This window comes from Erythranthe guttata, chromosome 6 (assembly GCF_056151865.1).
Source record: "Erythranthe guttata isolate IM_541 chromosome 6, IM_541, whole genome shotgun sequence".
NCBI lineage: Eukaryota > Viridiplantae > Streptophyta > Magnoliopsida > Lamiales > Phrymaceae > Erythranthe > Erythranthe guttata.
Window position 1 is genome coordinate 3,020,793 of NC_142538.1, and position 21,061 is coordinate 3,041,853.

Sequence of the window (21,061 nt, forward strand, 5' to 3'; positions counted from 1 at the left end):
TGACCATGGAACCACATCCCCTCCGGTGGTGAAGAAGAAATTGACCATTAGAAACAGTAGAACGATCCTCGTCACATCTTCGATGTCATGTTCTTGGTTTTTCTTCATCAATTGATCCAGGGTTGCATTTAGATGTTTAACTTGTAGTCGCTTCACGGATTGAAAGTGCCTTGCTATGATGCCATCCCTCGGTTTATGACTGCTTTTTTTAAACGTTATATTCATGCCGGTGGCGCCGCTTTTTACCCCAAAAATCAGTTGGCACTCAATAGGGCTTAACTGAAGCTCTTTTCCACCAATTATAAATCGACGTTTATTTTTGTCGTACGTCACGAGAATTTTATATATTTCTTGTACAGACTTACGAACTTCCTGCGTTGGGATCTCTCTCCTTATAAACGGCGGTATAAATTCTGCAATCACGGTCCTTTGAACACATTCAACGTGGCAAAATGTAAACAGCAAATCCTAAACACCAGCTGTTGATTCCGAACAACAAACAATTTGTAAACAACAAACAGAACGAAGTCAAATAGGGCAACAACAAATCGAACGAAGGCAAACAGAATAAAGGCAAAATGCTCAGACCAGGTAATTTGTAAACAACAAACGAAACAAATGCAAATAGTGAACAACAAATTTGTAAACAGCAAACGAAACAAATGCAAATTAGTGAACAACAAATCGAACGAAGACAAAATGCAAACGACCTGGTAAAACTGCAAACGATCAAACACCCAAACCTATGGAAGGATTCAAAATTCGTGGTGAGATTTTTGCTTTGAAGAAACATGGAAGAAATCGATATCCAGATTTTTGCAAATATAATTTTCGGATTTGCAGTATAATAGGGGAGAAAAATAGGGGATTTGATTTTGAAGATATATTTACCGTATATTAATAGGGATATTGATAGGGGTACTTTTGACAAATTATAAATACAAAAATTTGCTGAAAAATAGAGTTTATTAGATGAATTTTAACACACATAATATCTTATAGGATGACCTATAGCAAATTGCCCCGATATTTTATTACGCACATTTGTCATAGATATTGTTCTTAATTGTAGAATTAAAAGTTTGAATCTTCGGCCCATATTAGCTTAAGCCATATATATATATATATATATATATATATATATATATATATATATATATATATATATATATATATATATATATATATATATATATATATATGTGTGTGTGTGTGTGGACCAAATTTAATTGTTATAATAAAAGAAAAAAAAAATCAGTAATACCAAATCATAAATTACAATAAATAGCCAGATCACGATATGAAAATCAGATTTCTTACACTAAATCCATATCAACACAATCAACACATTCCCTTTTATATTATATGGTATGCAAATAAATGTATATTAAAATAAAAAATCTTGGAGATTTGTTACAAATTGCTATTTAAGCAAAATTATAACCAGAGGTTTTGTATCATATATCAAAATTCCAATGGCCGCAAAGTTTGTGAAGTCGTTTTTGTTCCTAATTGTCCTCGCAGCTCTAACATCAGGTTATCTTTAAATTTTATTTATTTGATTATAAATTCGTTACATGAATTATTTATTTAATTATTTAATGGATTTGCAGAGTGTTTGGTTTCGGGGACTGTATGCAAATATAGCATTCCAGATTTCCCGTGTGACCCAAAAGACGCAGGCGCGTGCGTTCAACCGTGCATTCAATCCGTAAAACCGAGAGAATATGTTTGGAGTTTTTGCGGAGAAGGACCTCCTACTTATTGTAATTGCGCTTATAATTGTTAATTCATTCTCATTTTCCCAGCTTCATAAATAAAAAGAAAAACCAATACTCGCTTTTCTTCAACTTTCTTTTTTTTTTTTTTTTTTTTTTTTTGTTTCCAATTTTCCAAACCAGAGGGTGTCTAGTTGTAATTCTGATTATTCTGAATATTCTGATTCAGTATATGGCTGATTTGGTCGGTGGCCTCCGAAATTATTTTGAAAACGAAATGGGCGTAACAAATGATCAAGTTCAAGAAATACTAATGCAGATAGATTCTCATTTACAAACATAAGCAAAATTTTAAGCCTATGAACTGTAAAATTATGAAACATATAGCAGCTTAAGAACAAAAAGCGAAAAAATCGAAAAATTGTTGATTACCTATGGCAGTTCAGCAAGAGGGACACGTTCAACAAACTCTACATAGTAAGGTGTGATGGAAACACGAGTTCGCATAGTTCTCGGCTTATCAACACCTGTAAGAAGTTGTTGACGATATACTTGTTGACAACCCTCTTCATAATACTCTCTACAATCCTTATCCAAAAGCACCGCCGTAAATTCCAAATACACCATACGGCCTGCGGACGAATCTCCCGTTGCAAGCACCACGTCCAGCCACTTGTATCTCACGGGCTGCTTGCAAAATTGTTAAATCATTTATTTTTATTAACATAGATTACAACAAATTATTATTTAACGGGATACATACATTTGTTTTGTTGTAGACTTCAATAGCTAAATCGGTACATTCTTTGAGGATATTCATCGTATTACAATCGCAGCTGGTGGAATCTCCACCATACAAGACGAAGCCCTGTCGCAATTCCTTGATCAAAATCTTGTCCGGCTTCTTCATCGAAACTTCTTCGCATATCCAACCGAATTTGCGTCTGGTAGATAGATAGATTGTGATTTATGAGTAACAAACAGAGATAAAATCATATTGTAAAATGTGAAAAATCGATTGATTACCTATCGAAGGCAAGGAGGTCAGCAGGAGTGACAAGTACAACATACTCTACCCATCTATTTACGAGGGAAACGTGAGCTCGAAAAGTTACGGGTTTCGTATCGACACCATCCGCCGCCGCCTCGGACACAGGCGTAGCCGTAAACATCATATTCGATTGAATACCTGAGTATACACGTGCAACTGCATACACAATCTCCACAAAACTGTATTTCTCCACCTACAAACACAACATAATTACACACACCCACGTGCAATTATTAATTAATTAATGAAGATCATTAATAGTAGTAGTCTGAACATAAACACCAAATTACATTAGGTTTTAAGAAAATATCGAAAGAAAAAAAATAAGAGAGAGAAGATACATACATGTGTTTTATTGTAGACCTCAATAGCTAATTCAGCATGTTTTTTGAGATCTTTCACTACGCGTTTATCACGGTTCTTGGGATCTCCGTCAAACCAGACGGAGTAATTTACTGGTATCCAATCATCGTCGTCGGATTCAGACCAAGACATCTCTTTCTCTCTCTCGAAACCCTAGTCGTTTTTCCCTTTTTTTTCTTTTTTTCTTTTTTTTTTTTTTTTAATCGATGATTTTCACTTTTCCTTGGTTTCTTAAAGTAGGGTATTTGGCATTTTGTACCATCAAAATACAGATCTTTTGCACTTTGCACCCACCCACCATTGAAATGGGCTGGATTTTGATAATTGATTATTTACTTTCTGGATTTCTTTCTTTTAAATTTAATCGTGAATTACAGCCTCCTCTGAAACTTTTTGATTATATGAAATATTATTATTTTTAAATTTAATCGTGAATTACATCAGAAACTGCATTTTTATACAAAATGAGTACAAACTAAAGCACATTCCACGAAATCTAGATGATTATATCGAATTTGAGACCATAAAGATGAAGGTGTAAAAAGATTCATAGTTAAGAGAGTAGATGTAATTATCCAAGTAAGAGGGGGTTTTTATAATTTGACCATTCCTCAGGGGTAGTTGTAATTTACCCTAAATTTAATAATCAGCCGTGAGTTCACATTTTTCATAAACAATTTCCTCCTTTAGTTAGTTTTAATAATCATACTGAACTTGTATTTAATTAAATAGTTGGTTCCTTGTGGGCACTATGAGAATTTTAACTCCAATGAAGGTTGGTTCCTTATGGGCACTAGGTCCGAGTTCGCTACCTTAACGGGCCGTTGAATTATCATGATTTACATTCATCCATCAAACACTTGTCAGACACATTATATAATTCAAATTGAATTTGCAAGATTCCTTTTCGGATTAGGCCAGATTATATTAGATTGAATTTAATTTCCTACCGGTCAACTAATTAATTAATTAATAGGAGTGCTAATAATTTCATGATGTAATGTCACTTAATTACGGGTTTCCACTTTAGTTGCGGACTTAACTTGAGTAATGTTGAATCTTATCAACTAAACATTTTACCAAATCCTACTATTTAATCAATCTAACCTAATAACAGCAAGCAAGCAAACGAGGCCTAACAATATTAATATTTGTTTACAAATTTGGAGATCCGACTTTGCAAAGTTGATCCCTTATCCAGTAGCAGTCTAGTCTGGCTCCGTTGTCCAGCATGACTCGATTGAAGCCACTCGATAAAAAAGTTTGACACGTGCTATGAAAAAACCCGGAGTGATGGTGTTATCTTTTTCTCGTAATTATTAACCTTAATCGACACTTCAGAAGTAATGGAGAGAGTAGTAACTATTTATGTGGAAGAAAAGGCTAGGAATTGATAGGCCCCAAAGAGGTCCAAATACGAATAACTATGCACAAAAGCCCATCATGAGTAATAATCCACATAAATACTCGAAAAGCCACGAAATGTATGTAATGTATATGGACCTATCTTTGAGAGACTTTGAATAAATCAACTCAACCACATAAGATTCGAAACCGGTCATACTCGACTCAAATAATCGAGATGTGAAAAAATCGATTGAATTGAGCAATCCGGTCTTCAGTAAGATACTACATGTAAAATACCTACAACTTGTCTCCTTTTCCTGCTATTTATTGGCAATCAGACTACACAATGAATAAACTACGAGTACCACTACCATTGTTCAGCTCAGTAAAAAGGAACACCGTCACATTTTTCGAATATCTAAAATTAATACTTTGGTGGACGGGGCTGAAAGTTAAGATATCATCATCCATAAAATTACAAGACACATAATTTGCTGATATCATGCCTCGACTCTTGAATTGGGGGGGATTTTCGATTTATATTTTCTTCTTTTGTCAATTGGATGACATCTGAATGTTCATACATATGATAGGAAAGCCAAATCAATATATATAACTCCGGAAAAATGTTCGAGCGACACAGGAAAACCAACACGAACCAAATAATACAAATGCAGTAGGTATAAACAAATCAAATCAGAGCAAATCTGTATCGAATTTGGCCATCAAAACCAAGAAATCAAAGAATGGTTACAACACCGCACCTTTTCTTTCCCTTTTCTAACACGTCTACAATGGCGTTTCTGAAATTTTTCGTTATGCGTAACTAAACCTATACGTTCATTGAACTAATCACAAAGCCACAGGGATATTTGATCAAAATCAATCAAACCAATGAAACAGTCACTTAGCCAAGTGCACAAACACACCATACTCCAATTATCACATTAATACAGAATTACACACTACAATATCCAAAACCCCCAACCCCAAATAAAAATTCAAAAAAAAAAAAAAAAAAGGCAGCACATACATCAATCAGCCATATACAGAATCAGAATACTCAGAAAAAGCTAAAATTTGCACATCAAAACTGACAATTTTCATTAAAAGGTATAAATTAAGAGAAAAAAAACGGAGATAAGAGAAGCTAATCGTTCAAACGTTTACCAAATTATTTGCGGCTATCATAATCAAGGATCTCGTTGTCGGTGACAGACCTGGAGTGCTGAACAATGGATCGCCCAATCGAATTAATCCAGTCCTCCTTCTCCTTCTCCGAATCGGCGATGAAGTACATCGTCTCGTTTCGAGTCGACAATTCGAAGGCGAATTCACGATTGATCCTATCCTCGGCGCCCTTGACGGTAAGGCAATTAGCCACCGGGATCACGCCACGCGGCCGGGAGGCGCGTGTGACGGCCGATTCCTTGAACCAGAAGACCTTACCCTGCTTCAGGACGAACCAGCGGCGGCGCCAGGTTTTGATGTACTCGCCTTGCTTGGTGAGCCAGCCGGAGCGCTCAGGCGTTCCCCAGAACTCGACTCCGTCGTAGTCGTCGGCGTTGGCTTGAGTGGAGCCCATCGCCGCCCGCCATAGGCTCGCCATGTGTTGGTGAGCTTTGGTGATCGAGATCGATGAGAGAGAGATACGAGGTGAAGACGATAAGAGACCTGTGAAAGGGAAAAGCACAGAGAAAGAGAGAGAGAGAGATTCTATTATAATTTATTGGATCTATTATTGGTTGTAAAATCCGATGGAGTAATTAATTATTTACCACACCACTTTTCTTTTACCTTTCAATTTCACAATTAAAATCTCCTTTGGGCTTTGACACAACGACCCTCTACCCACACGTTCGCCATTATGGTGTCAAATTTAGTGAATTTTTTTAGATTAGATTATGCGGAATATTCTCCAGTTTCTACCCGTTTTATCTCATTCGATCTTCACATTTTGAAACATAATGATCGTAAAATGTGTCTCTTGTCTTGTAAAAATCAGATTGTGATGCATCAGAAACTGCATTTTTGCACACGCGGAATCTAGAATATTCTGTTGAATTTAACACCATAAGAATGAACGCGTAAAACGATTCATAGTTGATGGATGATTGTAATTGGAACTTATCTTGGGATTGACTCTAATTTGCCCCAATATGTTTGGTCAAAAGTTTTGACCAAACATATTAAATAACAGCCTTTGACTCAGAACTAACACCTTTTTTATCATTGAAAATGGGCTCCATCCAGATTAAATAACAGCCCATCCAAATTAGTTAACAGCCCATCCAGATTAAATAGGCCAAGAGAACTAATTATTTTTTCTCCTTCAATTTATTTATTTATTATTCAGTTCTCCCAATAAATAAATAAAAAATATGTATATTATTATTTATTCAGTTTGAAAAGGACGCAAATCTTTCACTGCACTATCACAAACCATTGGTAAAGTTGAGCAAGACCAACAGCCAATACGATGTCGTCTACTTTCACAGACTCGTTCGATCAGTTGGAGGGGGACTCGCCGGCGGCCGTTAAGACTCGCTCGTTCGACGACGGTTATTTTGCTTCTGAGTCGTTTTCCAATTTTGATTCTACTGTCGACGATTCTGTTCCGCCGATCTACGTCTCCGGCGAAGATTTCCCCTCCGATCCGGCGGATTTCTCGTCGGTTACTAATGATAACGGCCCGTTTCTTCCGCCGCCGTCGGAGATGGAACCCGAGGAGGGTTATGCGCTCCGAGAATGGAGAAGGTATAGTTTGTATCGCTTTTGGATTTTCCTGATTAATAATTTATTAGTTGATGTTTCACTTTATTTTTTCGCTGCGTCTGTTCTTCGTTGTGTTTTGTTTCTTTTATTTGGAGTAGTTTGTGTTGAATTTGAAGTTTTTCTGATTGGTTCGTTGTAATTCAGTATCTATTAAATACAATTAGGTTTCTAAATGAGTTCAAATTAGGTCATTTTGTTCAATCGGAGTAGAATTTAGGGGTTATTAGATGAGTGTGTCAGGGTGAACGTTCATAATTGGGAAGTGATATAAAATGGACTTCGTAATTGGGAAGTGATATAAAATGGACGAAAAGGGATTGGATTTTTGCACCCGATTCTTTCGTGCAGAAAGTAGGGATGTCGAAAAGAAAAAACGTAACGAATAAAATTTCTAGGGTTCGAGAGAAGAAATGGAAGGATACCCTCTCAACCTTGAACCTTCTAGAAACAGATGTTATGAGAAACCACTTTGAATTCTGATAAAATTTAATGACATCACTAATTCATTAGGCTAACATTGGGCGCATCTTGGAATCGAAAACCTCATGCTATTGTAGTAAAGATAAGAACATAATTTTAATATATAACACTGGATTGGGTTGTAACAAAGGGGGTCCGTCTACAACGTTAATGCATATTGTTTGTGAGAATCTTTCCAATGAAATCTTTGGTGGGTCTGATTGCTGCTGATCCTTTCGTTTTAATATCTTAGTATCTAAATAAATTACCTGTTTACATTCATAAAATACCTATTGTGCTTTTCTTGGTGTCTTTGTTTCCTTTCAATTTAACTCAAAAGTATTTCATATGAATGTATGACGAATTGTAAAGTACATTTTATCGACACCCGAAGACTAAGTTTGACATTTGAACTTTTTTTTTTGGTTGACAGACGGAATGCAATTCGGATAGAGGAGAAGGAGAAGAGAGAGAAAGAACTGTTGAGCCAAATCCTTATTGAAGCTGATGAGTACAAAGTTGAATATCACAGAAAGAGTCAAATCGCTTGTGAAACCAACATAGCTACCAACCGGGAAAGGGAGAAGGTTCGAATACTAATTTTTCCAATCATTGAAGCATTTAACATTGATAGGCTCCAGTTTGGGACCTTTTGCAATTAGCATAAACTTGAAATGTAGAATGTTAACACATGATTGACGTTGTTAACGGTTGAAAATTTATCGGTTTTAATGATTTGGGTACGATCTTTATTTTTATCAGGTATTTGTTGCTGGACACGAGAAGTTCCATGCTGAAGCTGACAAGGATTACTGGAAATCGATAGCAGACCTAATTCCTAAAGAAGTCCCTGTACTAGAGAAGAGAAAAGGTAAGAAAGACCAGGAGAAGAAAGCTTCTGTAGTTGCGGTTCAAGGGCCTAAACCTGGAAAACCGACTGATTTAGCCAGGATGAGAAATGTACTCATTCGGCTAAAGTCTAACACCCCACCCCACCTCAAGTTTTCTCCTCCGCCAGCGGCACCAGATGCTAAAGCTGATGCGCCAAAGTCTCCCAATGTGGTAGTCTCTGCCGAAGCTGTAGCTGTTGCGTAATATGGGTTGCTTTTATTTTTATTTTATATTTTATATGTAATAGAGATGTGTAAACGTGGTACAATTAGACTTAAAAACGAGATTATGTTATTTAATTTCGGATGGCAGTTTTAGTTTTAAACGCGCTTTGAAATGTGTTACATCTTTAGTGTTAATCACTACTAAATTGAAGAGACTTAACGGGTGTGTGCTATTTGCGTCTATCTGCTAGCTAGATTTTTCGAAAATGCATGTTTTAGTAATTTGTTTCTTCGGATGTGTAGTATCTATTACCCATGGATTAGATAGGATATGGTTACAGGAGCTTCTTCGTAAGTTCTCGGAGCTGCATATATATTAATCAAATAAAAACTTGGTAGTGAAAGAAAGACTATACATGTTGTTGGTGGTCCAAAGTGATGGAAAGAGTTGTCACCTCTTCCAGTTCCAGCCAAGACGGAATTAGTTTACGACACTGTCTGTCCGGTAACAAAAAAGCCACAAATTAGATCGAGGCGAATATATGTGGAGATAACGTGGTCCAATTTATGGATGCATTTTTAGCATCATTGCTTAAAACAGATAATGCATCTGAAATGTTTTTAAACTGCACAAGGACCATAACAAGTTTCGTGTAATTATTGTTCCGGCCCTCGAACTATAAAAGAAATGGTGATTTGAACCCCAATGTAACTTGGTCAGCCGCTTCCGTTAGTTTTTTCATCCAAAAGAATATTGTTTAAAAAGGTCCACCTTTGGCCTCATTGATCAATTTAGTGCATTCTACGCTATTTCCCTTTGATCTTTTTCATCTTTGTATTTGTTTGCCTTCCTTCTAAGCGTGGGATAAAATCTTACCTGAAAGAAACACCACTCAAATAACATTTCAAGTTACGTTATGTATTCATCTATTTTTTTTTTCAGTTCAAATTCGACTTAATGATTAGCAAGAATTGTAAATCACTCTTTCTAAAATAATGAAGGTGACATTCAACTCAACACACCACCAGGATTCGAGGGAATTTGGAATTGATATGATGTACGAAATTTGGTCAAGTTTGAATATTCGAATTAGCTTAAACAAATTAGAAGTATCTCTATATCTGAATTCCACAATAGAAGGGTGATGGTACATTCCATTGCCAAACAAACAACAAAGGCTAGAATACAGTGCACAGCACATATAACAGGTTTTGCTAATGTGAGATACAATACATCAAATGGCATACTAACCATGCATAGAAATTTACATTAAACAATTCTCTCTTTCTTCTCCGGAGAACAGTCAAATCAGTCGTTACTCTTGCCGCCACTAGAATACTTGTCCACAATTTAGAAAGTGATGGGTAGAACAGTAAATACGTACGAGGTAGTAATAGTAGTAGTAGTAGTGTGAACAAAATACCATCACCTGCCACGTAAGCTGGCCGGAGATCGTATACCCTTGTCACTGCTGACATCATCATCGATTTCATGCCCATCCATGCAAAGTGCATTGTTGTTCACACTCACTTCAGAACTCGCATTACTACTCGTTGCAAGCGGAGAATCAGAAACACTCACTGTTCTTCTGGGCGGCCCAGATCTCACACTATACATGGATGATGCAGGTATATTAGTCATCAAAGGCCTTAGATTGCCCGGAATAGTTCGCCTTATATCCTGCACACAGTCCAAAACAGAAAAGTTCTTTAACTAACTAAGCACACCCTTTTTAGAAATATTGAAGAATCGGACAAGATTATTGACATACCATATGCCTGATAGCCATATCTAAGGATTTCTTCGAAAGGGTTCTCCCAAAGCCTGAGCTGTCGGGCGAAGAGGACTTTCCGGATAAGTTGCTGTGAGGGGAATGCTTATCGTCTTGCTTGGGTGGGGCTAGTTTCCTCATATTCATCACCCTATCAACCATTTTAGTTCCTAAGAGAACGGGGCTCACATTGTCATTCGCCTTAGCATGAAACCGATTCACAGCAGGCACAGGGACAGAGCTTCCACTGTTATGAGTCATGCCGTTAGGGGGCCGCCCCCTACTCGGAGAACACGATTGTCTTCTGATCCTTGGGTTAGAACCAGGCTCAATAGACGAAGAACGAGAACTTGGTGCTCCAGGTCTACCTCTAGTAGCTGAAGGCGGCCTGTCAGACATGGATGTTCTTAAATTGGGCGGAACATCGAGGGAGAATCCAGGCATTTCCGAGGGCTTCCATGGTCTGGGCCTAACTGATGGAGAATTAGACCTCGTTGGAGGAGGATTCTGATTCTGATTCGGATTCTTTGCTGCAGATGGAACTGGCTTGGCTAGTGAAGAGGACTTTGGGGACTTGTTAACCGAGAGAGAAGGTAAGCTTGTTGAAGTGGACAGCATTGCGGGCCTACGAGTTGGAGTTGAGGCCCGAGACACAGATTTTGATGTGGGCAGGGATGGTCTGCTAGTTGGTGTTGAGGAACGTGGTGCGGTGGACCTTGATGTAGGAGTGGAAGATCTTGTGGGGGCTGCGGGCTTAGCTGAAGATAATGTGGGGCGAGAATTGGTGGGTGTGGAAGATCTTGAAGGTTTTGACGTTGTTGATGGTGTTACTCGAGATGATGCTGTGTTTGAAGTGGTTTTAGCTGCTGATGCTGCTGATGAGGACGACAGCGAGGGCTTACTTGATGATGAGGACAAAGTGGGTCTAGATGATGAGCTAACGGTTGGTCGTCCAGTTGGTGTTGCTGGTCTTGATCCGGGACCACCGGAAGAAGATGGCCTGCGGAGTCCACCAGTTGAAGTGTTCAAACCAGGAGATAGAGTTGATTGCCTGGACGATAAATTGCTCCTTGCAGCAGGCTCGAGCTGGGGATTGGCCAGCTTCAACCACAGTCAATTTTGCAGGGAAAGTTAGTTAAAAATAATTTTGCAGATAATTAGAAATGCATGCTCTCGTTATGTGTAAAGTAGAATAGGCTCACAGGTTGACGCAGAAATATAACTTGAGTGGCATGCTATTTCTATATCTAGTACGAATTGTCTAGCAGAAATGACAATACTAAAAGTCAAGAATCAAATCGAGAATACTAAAAGTCAAGAAACAAATCCTATGTTTCAAGAATCATCAGAATAAGTATGAAATTCTTGTGCATCACTTAAAAACAGAAATTTTCCAAACTCGGATGGTAATGCATTAAATTTACTTATGCCCTAGGCAATTATTGGACTTTCAATTAGTCAAAGGTCCTATAGAGTAAAATGTACTACAAAATAGTAAACCAATTTTCAACTTACTCTAGATTTCAAAGTTGTGGGGCGAGCTTTTGGAGTTCCCATCTGGCTCATGACAGTTTTATGTGATTCCATTTCCAGTGAAGGAAAAAGAGGAGTGCCAGGGGGAGTTAAAAGCCTGAAAACAAACAAAAATACATGAGATTCTAAAGATAGATAGAGATGGAATGGTCAGCTGTGAAGTCGGAGAACCACATTTTCAATTAGATAACCATAAAACTTGAAATGAAAATGAAAAAAGAGAAAAAAAAAAAACCAAGTCTGAGACCTAACATGTATCTGAGAGCAGCACAATACAAATTTGATATAATCATACAATTGAATTCTATTCTGAAACAATAGTCCAATGCAAAATCATCTCTAATACGCCAGCAGAGAATACAAAGGGCAAGTTGCCTCTTTGGACAGCATATTGAAATTGAAAATATCGGGTTATGTTAACAACCATAAGCCAGACTGTCCAATCGTGTGCGAGTATGTCCTAGTGACATAAGGAATTTGAGGAGCCGGCAAACAAACAACTCCCACAAAACCATGCATAAAAACATAAGTGCACTATAACTGACATCTACAGAAGGCTACTTATTTATAATGTTCGTCCGGTCAAATGCAATACATTAGTTTTTCATTATCACAGTAGAGAAAATGAGCATTCCGTGAGATTGAACACAAGAAGACTTCAAATAAAATTTTCAAGTTAATTTTCATAAGTAGTTCAAAAAGCTTTCCTTCATAGGAACGAACGTGCCAACTGAAATAATCAAAGACAATAAACGAAGTTTAAGAACGAACGACAATTACCAATCATAATCATTTTTATCGTTGTCAGAATTGAGAAACTCGTCAGTACCCGTCTTGCGGGCAGGAGCGGGTGTACCTGCGGTTATATTAAATATTGGAGAACTACCAGTTCTTTGTCCTGCAAAGGGGAAAAAATTACTTATATTAGAAAACCATAAATCAAACAGATTACTTCAATTCTTTTTTAAAGCCAACAGCACATCATACTAAGTCAACAAGTCACAATATTCAAAAATAAATCTACCAAATAGATTCACTACAATTAATTAATAATCTAATGAAAAAACCACTGAACATTCGTTAATTCACAACAAAACCACCGACGACAACACGCAGATTTTTTCACAAAATAAATTTGAAAAAAAAAAAAAAAAATCTTACCAAGTGGAGCATCAAATTCGTCGGAGGTTTGAAGAAGAAGAAGATTGTTCCGTTCTTTTTCACGCTTCCTCATTTCCCTAAATAATGCCAAATCCTCGTCTTTGTTATCCTTGAATCTCAGACTCCCCATTTGCCCCCTCTCCGGTGCCCTAAAACTCCGATTCATCGCAGAGAACAAATTAAACAAAATTACGCAACCCAAATTGCGAACCTAATTTAGAATCCACGACCGACAACACCTGAACGGCGAAAACCCTAATTTCTGGGGTAAATAAGCACAAAAAAGCTCAATCTTCAGGACCGAAGCGACGACCTCACATCCACAGATCGAGAATCGAGCTGCGCCAGCTGGAGTAATTTACGAGAGAAGGGAGCTGAAAATTACTGGGCATTTTGAATCTTCGAACAAAGAAGCAAAATCTCCGCATTTTTCCGCCATAACTAAATGCTAAAACCTAGAGAGAGAAAAATACGCAAATAATGTTTGCGTGAAATGTGCGTACGTGTCCCGAATGCGGAAAAGGCATAGGGGGGGTGAAAATGGCGCTTAAATGCGAGACTCACCACGGATCTCTCGACGTACAAAACCGCGGGGGGGAAAAACCCTCAAATGCACAAGTGGAGGAGGTACCCCATATGAAACGAAAATAGATCTTCAGAGCTCAGATCACCGGAATATCCTAAAAATATACTCCGACAGTGGAAAATAATTTCTCCACTATCTTCTTTTCCTTTTCTCCTCTCAAAATCCTGCAACCAAACGGTGGGTCAGTGAGAGATAGAGAGAGAGAGAGAGGAGAGAGATATTGAAAGGTTTGAAGAGAGAATGGCAAAGGTCGCAATTTCGAGGGAAAATGGGGGGTCAAATGGGGAAATAAAGTTTCAATGGAATTTTTTATATTATGAAAAAAAAGCTCTGTTTTGTACTTGAAATTTCAAAATGGGGATTTCAGTTTTCGCTTTTGTGCCCCTGAAGTTTTGGGTAATTGCAATTTTGCACAGCAGAAATTCCTCCATGATGACTGTTTGCGGTATTAGTTGATGTGGGTAACGTTTTCCGTTAAGCGTCATTTTTTCTTGGATTTTTTCACTTGTCACAAAGAAATCGTGTTTGCCCTTATTTCGAATGACAATTGAATTACTTAATAAATATATAATATATATAAATTATAATACCCAAATTGTGAAAAAAAACCCATGTAAAAAACTAGTTAAGAGTTTATATATCATGAATTAATTAAATATTTAAATGTGATGTCAAAAGTCATTTGTAATAACTATTAACTATTAATAAGTCACTCCAATTAGTAGTTGGTAACAATACATAAAATATTACATCTTCACCTAACTTGTTTATAAATAATTATTTGCAGTTGCTGATGTAATTAAATTACGATTGTCGGCTTGTAAAGTAATATTTAAAAAAAAAATTAAATAATTTCATCCGACTCTTGCTTGAAAAATAGAGAATGTTGGCGTGCTTTCAAAATTAATTTAAATTTATCATTTTTTTTCAATTATTAGTTTTAGAATTATTATTTCAAACTAATATTTAAATGCTATATTTTTCTATCTACTGCTCGCTCCATATAGTTTTTCAGATGATAAAGTGAAATGTATGACAATTTCAGCAAGAACTGTGTCGTGTTGACTGAAAAATATAATTAATATTTCCAAATAAAAAAGAATTGGAATAATACCTATTCAAATTTTGGTGATTTTTTTAATAAGATGCAGAATAGTATTTAGAGTGGATAAGGAGCAATTATCTATTTAATAAAATAAAAACTGACAGCATTAAACATGATAGATACTCTGTTTCGTCAGAGTTGGTGGTTTGATTGGAGTACCAAGTGAAAATTCTTAAACAATTCTTAAAAAAGATAATTCTTATTTAAATGGATTGCAAAAAAAAAATTAAAAAAAACATATATAAATAAATAATAAATGAGAGAGTGTATGGACTATGATGCCCCCGGAGAATCAAAGCCCATCAAATTCATTAATGTGGCCCAGTACAAATTGAATCACTTTCGACAGTTACTCATGGGCCAAGAGTTATCATGTATGTATGCTGTTGTTTGCAGGAAAATGATGATTTTCTTTTAATATTAAGAGCTAAATAAATAAAATGGTGAAATGTATTCATGGATATTAATAAAAACTAAAAGACTAAATAAAGATAATATTAAATGGAATCAATGAGCACAAGAATATATAAGTAATACAAAAGTTGAAACAGATTGACCAAAATTGCTCCATGGATTTGTACCGAAAATATCTCATCGCTGTTCGATGAAATCTCCTACAGTTCACGTGCTCGTCTCCGTACGTCCCGCGCCCAACTCGGGTCGCCACTTGAGGCTGTTGAACTTAGCCCGAGTGCTAGAATTCGCATGCAGCTGTGTGGTCGAAAAGCTTAAGTCCTCTTTCACCATTATTGATCTCTTCCGATCATGGTTCGCTGGAACGGAACAGTGCATTGTCGCAGACACTGCCGTTCCAGTTCCATTGCAACGTCGCGGCTGCATCGCGGCCGGAGCGGACACATTTTAATTAAATTTTTAAAAAAATATAATATATTTCAAATATGTTTTTAATAACAATATTACAATTCAATAATATGCAAAATATTATTACAATTTCAAAAATAAATATTACAAAGAATATTATGAAAATACAAGCAATATTAATAGCAAGTAGAATACCGAACTTAAGATATAAATGAAGAGTGATGCCAAAGATCTGTGATTCAGAAGAATCTCCATTCTCTAACGTGGCCACCACCATCATATTTATTTCTTTTTTTTTCTTTTATGTTTTTTTTCCTTATTTTTTTCAGTCAATTTTTTTTTTAAAATTTTTTTTTTCTGTTCCGACGTCGTTCTGGCCGTTCCGGCCGTGTCGGGGCCGTTCCGTGGCTCCGTCTCGGCCATCCCACCGATTTCTCGGCGTTCCGATGAGCCACGATGAATACACCGTTCTGGTTACGGATTGTCGGATTCCGGAATGGAGGGCACCGTTCCCGTTCCGGAACGGCCGTTCCGGCGAACCATGCTTCCGATTTAAGTGACTTCTCTTTGCTGCAAATACCGATGGTTTTGGTCAAACTCGACTACCTCAATGGCGCCTGAAACGATCGCCGGCAACGGAAGCAATTACAGTGCCGTGCCGGAGAGATTGAGATCCCACTTATAGCTACATAGCTAGTAGACTATTATTTTGGTAATCCTAACAAAAAAAATTCTTCAAAAAACCTTTGACTAGTTTATAAATTTGTGGATAAAAAAGGAGGAAAAGCAAAGAGAGTTGATGAATGGTTCTCTGTCACAAACCACAAACAAACAAGATATTTAATACAGTTATCAACGAAAAACAATCATTTTTTAAATAAAGTTAGCTAGGGTTTGCAAGTGTCATGACATACAGTACTATTGGTTGGGGCACCTTTTACGTTTTTGTTTTTTTTTTTTTTTTTTTTTTAATAATAAGCATCTTTTGTGTATAGAATTAACTAAAACTAAATTTTGTGTATTTGCTTGTGTTATAGAATTAACTAAAACTAAATTTTGTGTATTTGCTTGTGTTATGTGAACGAGATAGATTAAATTTTATAGGGGACTAATTTTCTTTTGATGTGTCTGAAATTTTTTATAGGGGAGTAGTTTTATGTAATTTTCTTTTGTGTACAAACAAATCAAGAATTGATTGTTTTGTTTATATAAATTTGATGCTGGTAATAAGGGAATTAAATATCATTTTGCAGTGTTTCAGAATTGTAGAACACTTTGGAGATTCTTCTCTTTTGCAAATAACTCTATGTGAATATTTTAGATTTGTTATTACTTGTCTCTGTATCAAATTATGTGTGGGGAACACATAAGAAAGAAAGCAAAAGCTGCTAATTTTACTTGTCCAATTTAATATTCTTGTTATTGTTAATATTGTAGTCACAAACTGCTTCCTGCTAATTCTTTTCTAAATATTTTTCTACTTGAATGATTGAATTGTTGAAATATTTTTTGTGATTTTTTTTTTTTTTTACAGTCATATTGATATGTTGTTTTGTGAGAAGAAAAATAGCCCGAGTTCTTTAGAGAAAAGAGAAATAGCCGATAATTTTTTAGGTTGTTTACCAATTTTAATAATTCTTGTTTATTCAGTTGAACCAAACACAAGATTGGATTATTGCTAACTCTGTGGTATTATTTTCAGGGGTATTATTGATAAATTACATTTTGTACCAGATATAAACAAATTTAATCCGATACATTAATATAATAAACCAAACATTCTACTAACTAAATAATTAGTTAGTCAATAGAAATTGGAATAATTTAATCCAATCTAGGTTAATCCAATCTTTGCAAGCAAACAAGGCCTTAATAAAATAAAAACTGACAGCATTAAACATGATAGATACTCTGTTTCGCCAAGTGAAAATTCTTAAACAATTCTTAAAAGGATAATTCTTATTTAAATGTATTGCAAAAAAATAATATAAAATAAATATATATATAAATAAATAAATAAATAATAAATGAGAGACTATATGGACTATGATGGCCGAAGAATCAAAGCCCATCAAATTTATTAATGTGGCCCAGTATATATTGTCAAATATGCAAGAAAATGCAGTTTTCTTTTAATATTAATGAATACAAAATGGTGAAATGTATGAATATTAATAAAAACTAAAAGACTTAAATAAAGATAATATTAAATGGAATCAATGAGACTAAAGAAAGAAACTGTTCTGCATTCAGTAATCTGTTTATTAGTTATAGTAAAAAAGATGTACAATTTGAAGATATTGTTTTCTACATTGAGTCAAGCATCATCAGTATCACTGCCTCCAACATGAGCTTCTTCATTGTTCATCCAATAATTGATTCCATCAGGCCCAGAAATCTTAACTCTGTCATTATTGAAAAACAGAATCATATCTCAATGCAAGACTTTATCATTATTATATATATATATATATATTATATATACATAATTAGCAAATTTGAAGCAAAACAGACCGCTCGAGAACGGATTTCCCTTCCTTGTACTTTTGACTCTTTTCATGAGCAGTTTCCTGGAGATAATGATAATCACATAATAATATAATTAAATCTGAAAACGGGTTTATTCCACCATGTACGAGAGATCTTACGTATTTCCATCCGACCATTGAGCCACATTTGACGCAGAATATATCCGCCACTGTGTGTGATCCGGTCATCATCATCCTCTCTTCTTTATCCCCGAGAGTTACATTCACTCTGCCAAAGAATATGCATGAAAAATATAAGCAATGCTCTTAATAAATCCCGAATTTTCACTTTTTTTATTTAACCAGTACGTAGAAAAGTAGTTTTACGAAGGAATAAAATGATCTCAATTGTAGTATCGGCGAGAAAGATCAAGAAAAACTTACACCTTCTTGAAGAGATAAGCCTTCCCATGCCTGCATTGGAATGACTGAAGCAGAAAACCACAAACAAATACATCAGACAAAAACCGCTCGTCTCACCGAGAAGGCAAAATGTGATATAGCTAAACATTCATTTTAGCAAAATCAATCTTCACCGTGTCAAACTCATTGTTATTATCCAATTTTCACTTTCTTCTTCGATATGTGTTTCATCTTTTCCCTCACAAAAAAACAAAAAAGTAAGGGATTTAACGCATAGATGGAGGATAAAGAATATCCTCATAAACAGTAAGGGATGTCGTAAATCAGAGCAGATGATATATCAACACTAGATCAAAAAATTGTAATAAGTGAACCAAAATTGATCGGTCAACTCGTACATGGATAGCCTGCACAAACGAGTTTTTATTTTGCGTTTTCATGCTAAACCCTCCAAAAGATCTCCTGTCCTGTGTTGATTGCAGCATCAGTGCAGCAAAAAAGGGCACAACAGTAATTTGGAACTAAGCGATTTTAAAGCACCAGTATGGCAAGGATGGGTCATAACTTTTTTTCCTTAAACCTTTAACATAAGAAAGACGTAACAACTGACAAACTGTTTTCGAAACATAGATAACAATCTTATTTGGACCAATTAGACTGGTATGATCTAGTCCAATAATCAAAGTAGACAGCACTAGACAAATGTAAAGTTAAACTAAACCTCTTAACCTCACAAACTATCAATTATTCGAGACAGAGTACAAAATGGATTGAAAATTTTACTCGTGACAAATTCTTGTGATTAAGCAGGTAAAGTGAATAATCGTAATGTAGGTATATGGCAGCCCCGTTGCTCCTCGTTTTCTACGTATACAAGATTTGTAGAATGTAGTGTTATCTATTCCGAAGCAACTTCAATGGAATACCATTATTCGACAACAAAGATTGTTCAAACACTGGCACATCATTCAAAACTAAATATCAATTTAAAAAGCAGAAACTATAATTCAATATGAATCATACTCTCCTTGTAGCAGAATTTGTATCTTCACTTAATCTAAACTTAGAAAAAAGGAAAGGGAAGCACCCTAATTACAGCAATTATTGGGAATTAGGTCATTTCCAAAAACAGATCATTGCCATAAAAACCATAAAAAAAAATAAAAAAAAAAAAAAAAAAAACTCTCAGTGTGAAATTGAAGATAATACATCAACTCAAGTAGCAGAAATTTTGATTCTCTTCAAAAAAAAAAAAGTAGCAGAAATTTTGATAAATCCGATGAATTTACAAGGGGGGTGATTAAAACCTTGGAAACGACGTCGTCGCTGAGAGCGAGATGAGTCTGGCAATGCTTGCAACTGTAGATCTTGCCTTCGAGAGCTAACACGAATACCCTTCCCATTTCTCAACCCTGCAAATCTCGAACCTCTTTTTTCCTCCACCCCCAAATTAAATTTAAAAAAAAAAAAAAAAAAACAGAAAATAATTCAGGAAAGGGTTTCCACTCACCAACGAACTGATCGTGAAAACAGAAAACACAAAATCAAATTCACGTGCATGCGTTTCGCAAGACGGGAAATAAGCAGAGAAAGGGGGCGAAGAAGAAACTGTTGATATAAAACTCAAAAGGGGAAGCCATGATTTTGACGGCAACAAAAAATTATGAAGTATTTACCTTAATCCTGAATTTTAATCAAATCTGTATAATCAATAATTCACTCAACAAATCAAAATTAACACGCAGTGTAGCGCACACACTGACACACGTGTATGTGTATCGATGGATGTAAGCAGGAATATGTTGCTTCAACCGATAATCCAACCACACAGTCATGGTTCACCCACAAGTATATATATATATATATATATATATATATATATATATATATATATATTTTTCATTATTTTTTGCAATTAAAACAATTAATAAAATATTATTATCGACAAAATATTCATTTACACAGGACATATATTTCGTATATTTTTCCATTTTTTTCAATTTATTTATTTTGTACAATTTAAAATTGGCCAAATTAAGAAAACTCCCCTGAACTTAGGCTAAATAATGAAAAACACCCCTACCTATCGTATTAACCAAAATCCCCCTTTGATTAACTGTTGATCGAGTTTTTTAACAGAAAATGGTACGGTCTTATACCTTATGTTAAATATGTAATAAATAAAAGAAAATATCTGAAATTGTATCAAGTCTATTCCATGAAATAAAAATAAAAAAATCGTGAAAAATCACACTATAAGGGGTTGGTGTTAAGACGGAAACAAACCTCAGTAGATTTTTTGTAATTATGAATAGGTAGGGGTATTTTCGTCATTAGCCTAAGTTCATGGGGTCTTCTTAATTACCTTTTAATTCTTTTTAATGTATATAATTTAGTTTTGATGGAAAATTCAAAATTGAGAA

At 35.6% G+C, this 21,061-nt stretch overlaps 4 protein-coding genes and 1 long non-coding RNA gene across 8 annotated transcripts; 2 read left to right on the top strand and 3 right to left on the bottom strand.

Moving 5' to 3' along the window:
* The first annotated feature begins 1,270 nt into the window (after positions 1-1,270).
* On the top strand, positions 1,271-1,850 carry LOC148769899 (uncharacterized). The gene is made up of 2 exons (XR_016031691.1): positions 1,271-1,536; positions 1,614-1,850. It is a non-coding gene; the product is annotated as an uncharacterized LOC148769899 (long non-coding RNA).
* A 146-nt stretch (positions 1,851-1,996) lies between these two features.
* On the bottom strand, positions 1,997-6,211 carry LOC105977457 (uncharacterized). 2 transcript variants are annotated; one of them, XR_016031690.1, is made up of 4 exons: positions 3,115-6,211; positions 2,745-2,962; positions 2,482-2,662; positions 1,997-2,405 (listed from the first exon to the last, which is right to left on the bottom strand). XR_016031690.1 is itself a non-coding variant. In XM_088819446.1 (4 exons), the coding sequence occupies exons 1-4, from the start codon at positions 3,262-3,264 to the stop codon at positions 2,151-2,153; spliced, it is 804 nt and encodes a 267-aa protein (XP_088675572.1). In that variant the 5' UTR covers positions 3,265-3,458; the 3' UTR covers positions 1,997-2,150. The 2 variants fall into 2 exon arrangements, 1 of the variants encoding a protein (XP_088675572.1); XM_088819446.1 differs by having other exon boundaries at positions 3,115-3,458.
* Positions 6,212-6,831: 620 nt separating this feature from the next.
* Positions 6,832-8,929, top strand: CLC2 (Clathrin light chain protein). Its single transcript, XM_013003329.2, has 3 exons — positions 6,832-7,236; positions 8,147-8,300; positions 8,476-8,929. Exons 1-3 carry the CDS (start codon positions 6,959-6,961, stop codon positions 8,806-8,808), a joined length of 765 nt encoding a protein of 254 aa, XP_012858783.1. The 5' UTR covers positions 6,832-6,958; the 3' UTR covers positions 8,809-8,929.
* Positions 8,930-9,834: 905 nt separating this feature from the next.
* LOC105977723 (flocculation FLO11-like protein) lies at positions 9,835-14,138 on the bottom strand. The gene is made up of 6 exons (XM_013003082.2): positions 13,799-14,138; positions 13,235-13,689; positions 12,854-12,971; positions 12,056-12,170; positions 10,541-11,641; positions 9,835-10,449 (listed from the first exon to the last, which is right to left on the bottom strand). The coding sequence occupies exons 2-6, from the start codon at positions 13,398-13,400 to the stop codon at positions 10,195-10,197; spliced, it is 1,755 nt and encodes a 584-aa protein (XP_012858536.1). The 5' UTR covers positions 13,401-13,689; positions 13,799-14,138; the 3' UTR covers positions 9,835-10,194.
* Positions 14,139-17,973: 3,835 nt separating this feature from the next.
* LOC105978024 (protein yippee-like) lies at positions 17,974-20,483 on the bottom strand. Of its 3 annotated transcripts, none has more exons than XM_013003433.2 (6): positions 20,315-20,483; positions 19,946-20,075; positions 18,660-18,703; positions 18,396-18,504; positions 18,262-18,317; positions 17,974-18,152 (listed from the first exon to the last, which is right to left on the bottom strand). In XM_013003433.2, exons 2-6 carry the CDS (start codon positions 20,039-20,041, stop codon positions 18,065-18,067), a joined length of 393 nt encoding a protein of 130 aa, XP_012858887.2. In that variant the 5' UTR covers positions 20,042-20,075; positions 20,315-20,483; the 3' UTR covers positions 17,974-18,064. The 3 variants fall into 3 exon arrangements, with proteins under 3 accessions (XP_012858887.2, XP_088675574.1, XP_088675573.1); XM_088819448.1 differs by having other exon boundaries at positions 19,946-20,067; positions 20,315-20,441; XM_088819447.1 differs by lacking the exon at positions 20,315-20,483 and having other exon boundaries at positions 19,946-20,128.
* Positions 20,484-21,061: the final 578 nt, after the last annotated feature.

Bases quoted from the DNA above. Each gene is read 5' to 3' on its own strand.
- CLC2 (XM_013003329.2), top strand. From the start codon at position 6,959: ATGTCGTCTACTTTCACAGACTCGTTCGATCAGTTGGAGGGGGACTCG. The intron at 7,237-8,146 runs GTATAGTTTGTA...TTTGGTTGACAG, and splicing joins GCGCTCCGAGAATGGAGAAG to ACGGAATGCAATTCGGATAG. The intron at 8,301-8,475 runs GTTCGAATACTA...TATTTTTATCAG, and splicing joins CCAACCGGGAAAGGGAGAAG to GTATTTGTTGCTGGACACGA.
- LOC105978024 (XM_013003433.2), bottom strand. From the start codon at position 20,041: ATGGGAAGGGTATTCGTGTTAGCTCTCGAAGGCAAGATCTACAGTTGC. The intron at 18,704-19,945 runs GTTTTAATCACC...TTTCTGCTTCAG, and splicing joins GCGACGACGTCGTTTCCAAG to TCATTCCAATGCAGGCATGG. The intron at 18,153-18,261 runs GTCTGTTTTGCT...CAATAATGACAG, and splicing joins GGGAAATCCGTTCTCGAGCG to AGTTAAGATTTCTGGGCCTG.
- LOC105977457 (XM_088819446.1), bottom strand. From the start codon at position 3,264: ATGTCTTGGTCTGAATCCGACGACGATGATTGGATACCAGTAAATTAC. The intron at 2,663-2,744 runs GTAATCAATCGA...TCTATCTACCAG, and splicing joins GACCTCCTTGCCTTCGATAG to ACGCAAATTCGGTTGGATAT. The intron at 2,406-2,481 runs GTATGTATCCCG...TTTTGCAAGCAG, and splicing joins AAGTCTACAACAAAACAAAT to CCCGTGAGATACAAGTGGCT.
- LOC105977723 (XM_013003082.2), bottom strand. From the start codon at position 13,400: ATGAATCGGAGTTTTAGGGCACCGGAGAGGGGGCAAATGGGGAGTCTG. The intron at 12,171-12,853 runs GTAATTGTCGTT...GTTTGTTTTCAG, and splicing joins GATAAAAATGATTATGATTG to GCTTTTAACTCCCCCTGGCA. The intron at 11,642-12,055 runs GTAAGTTGAAAA...CTGTGGTTGAAG, and splicing joins CCACAACTTTGAAATCTAGA to CTGGCCAATCCCCAGCTCGA.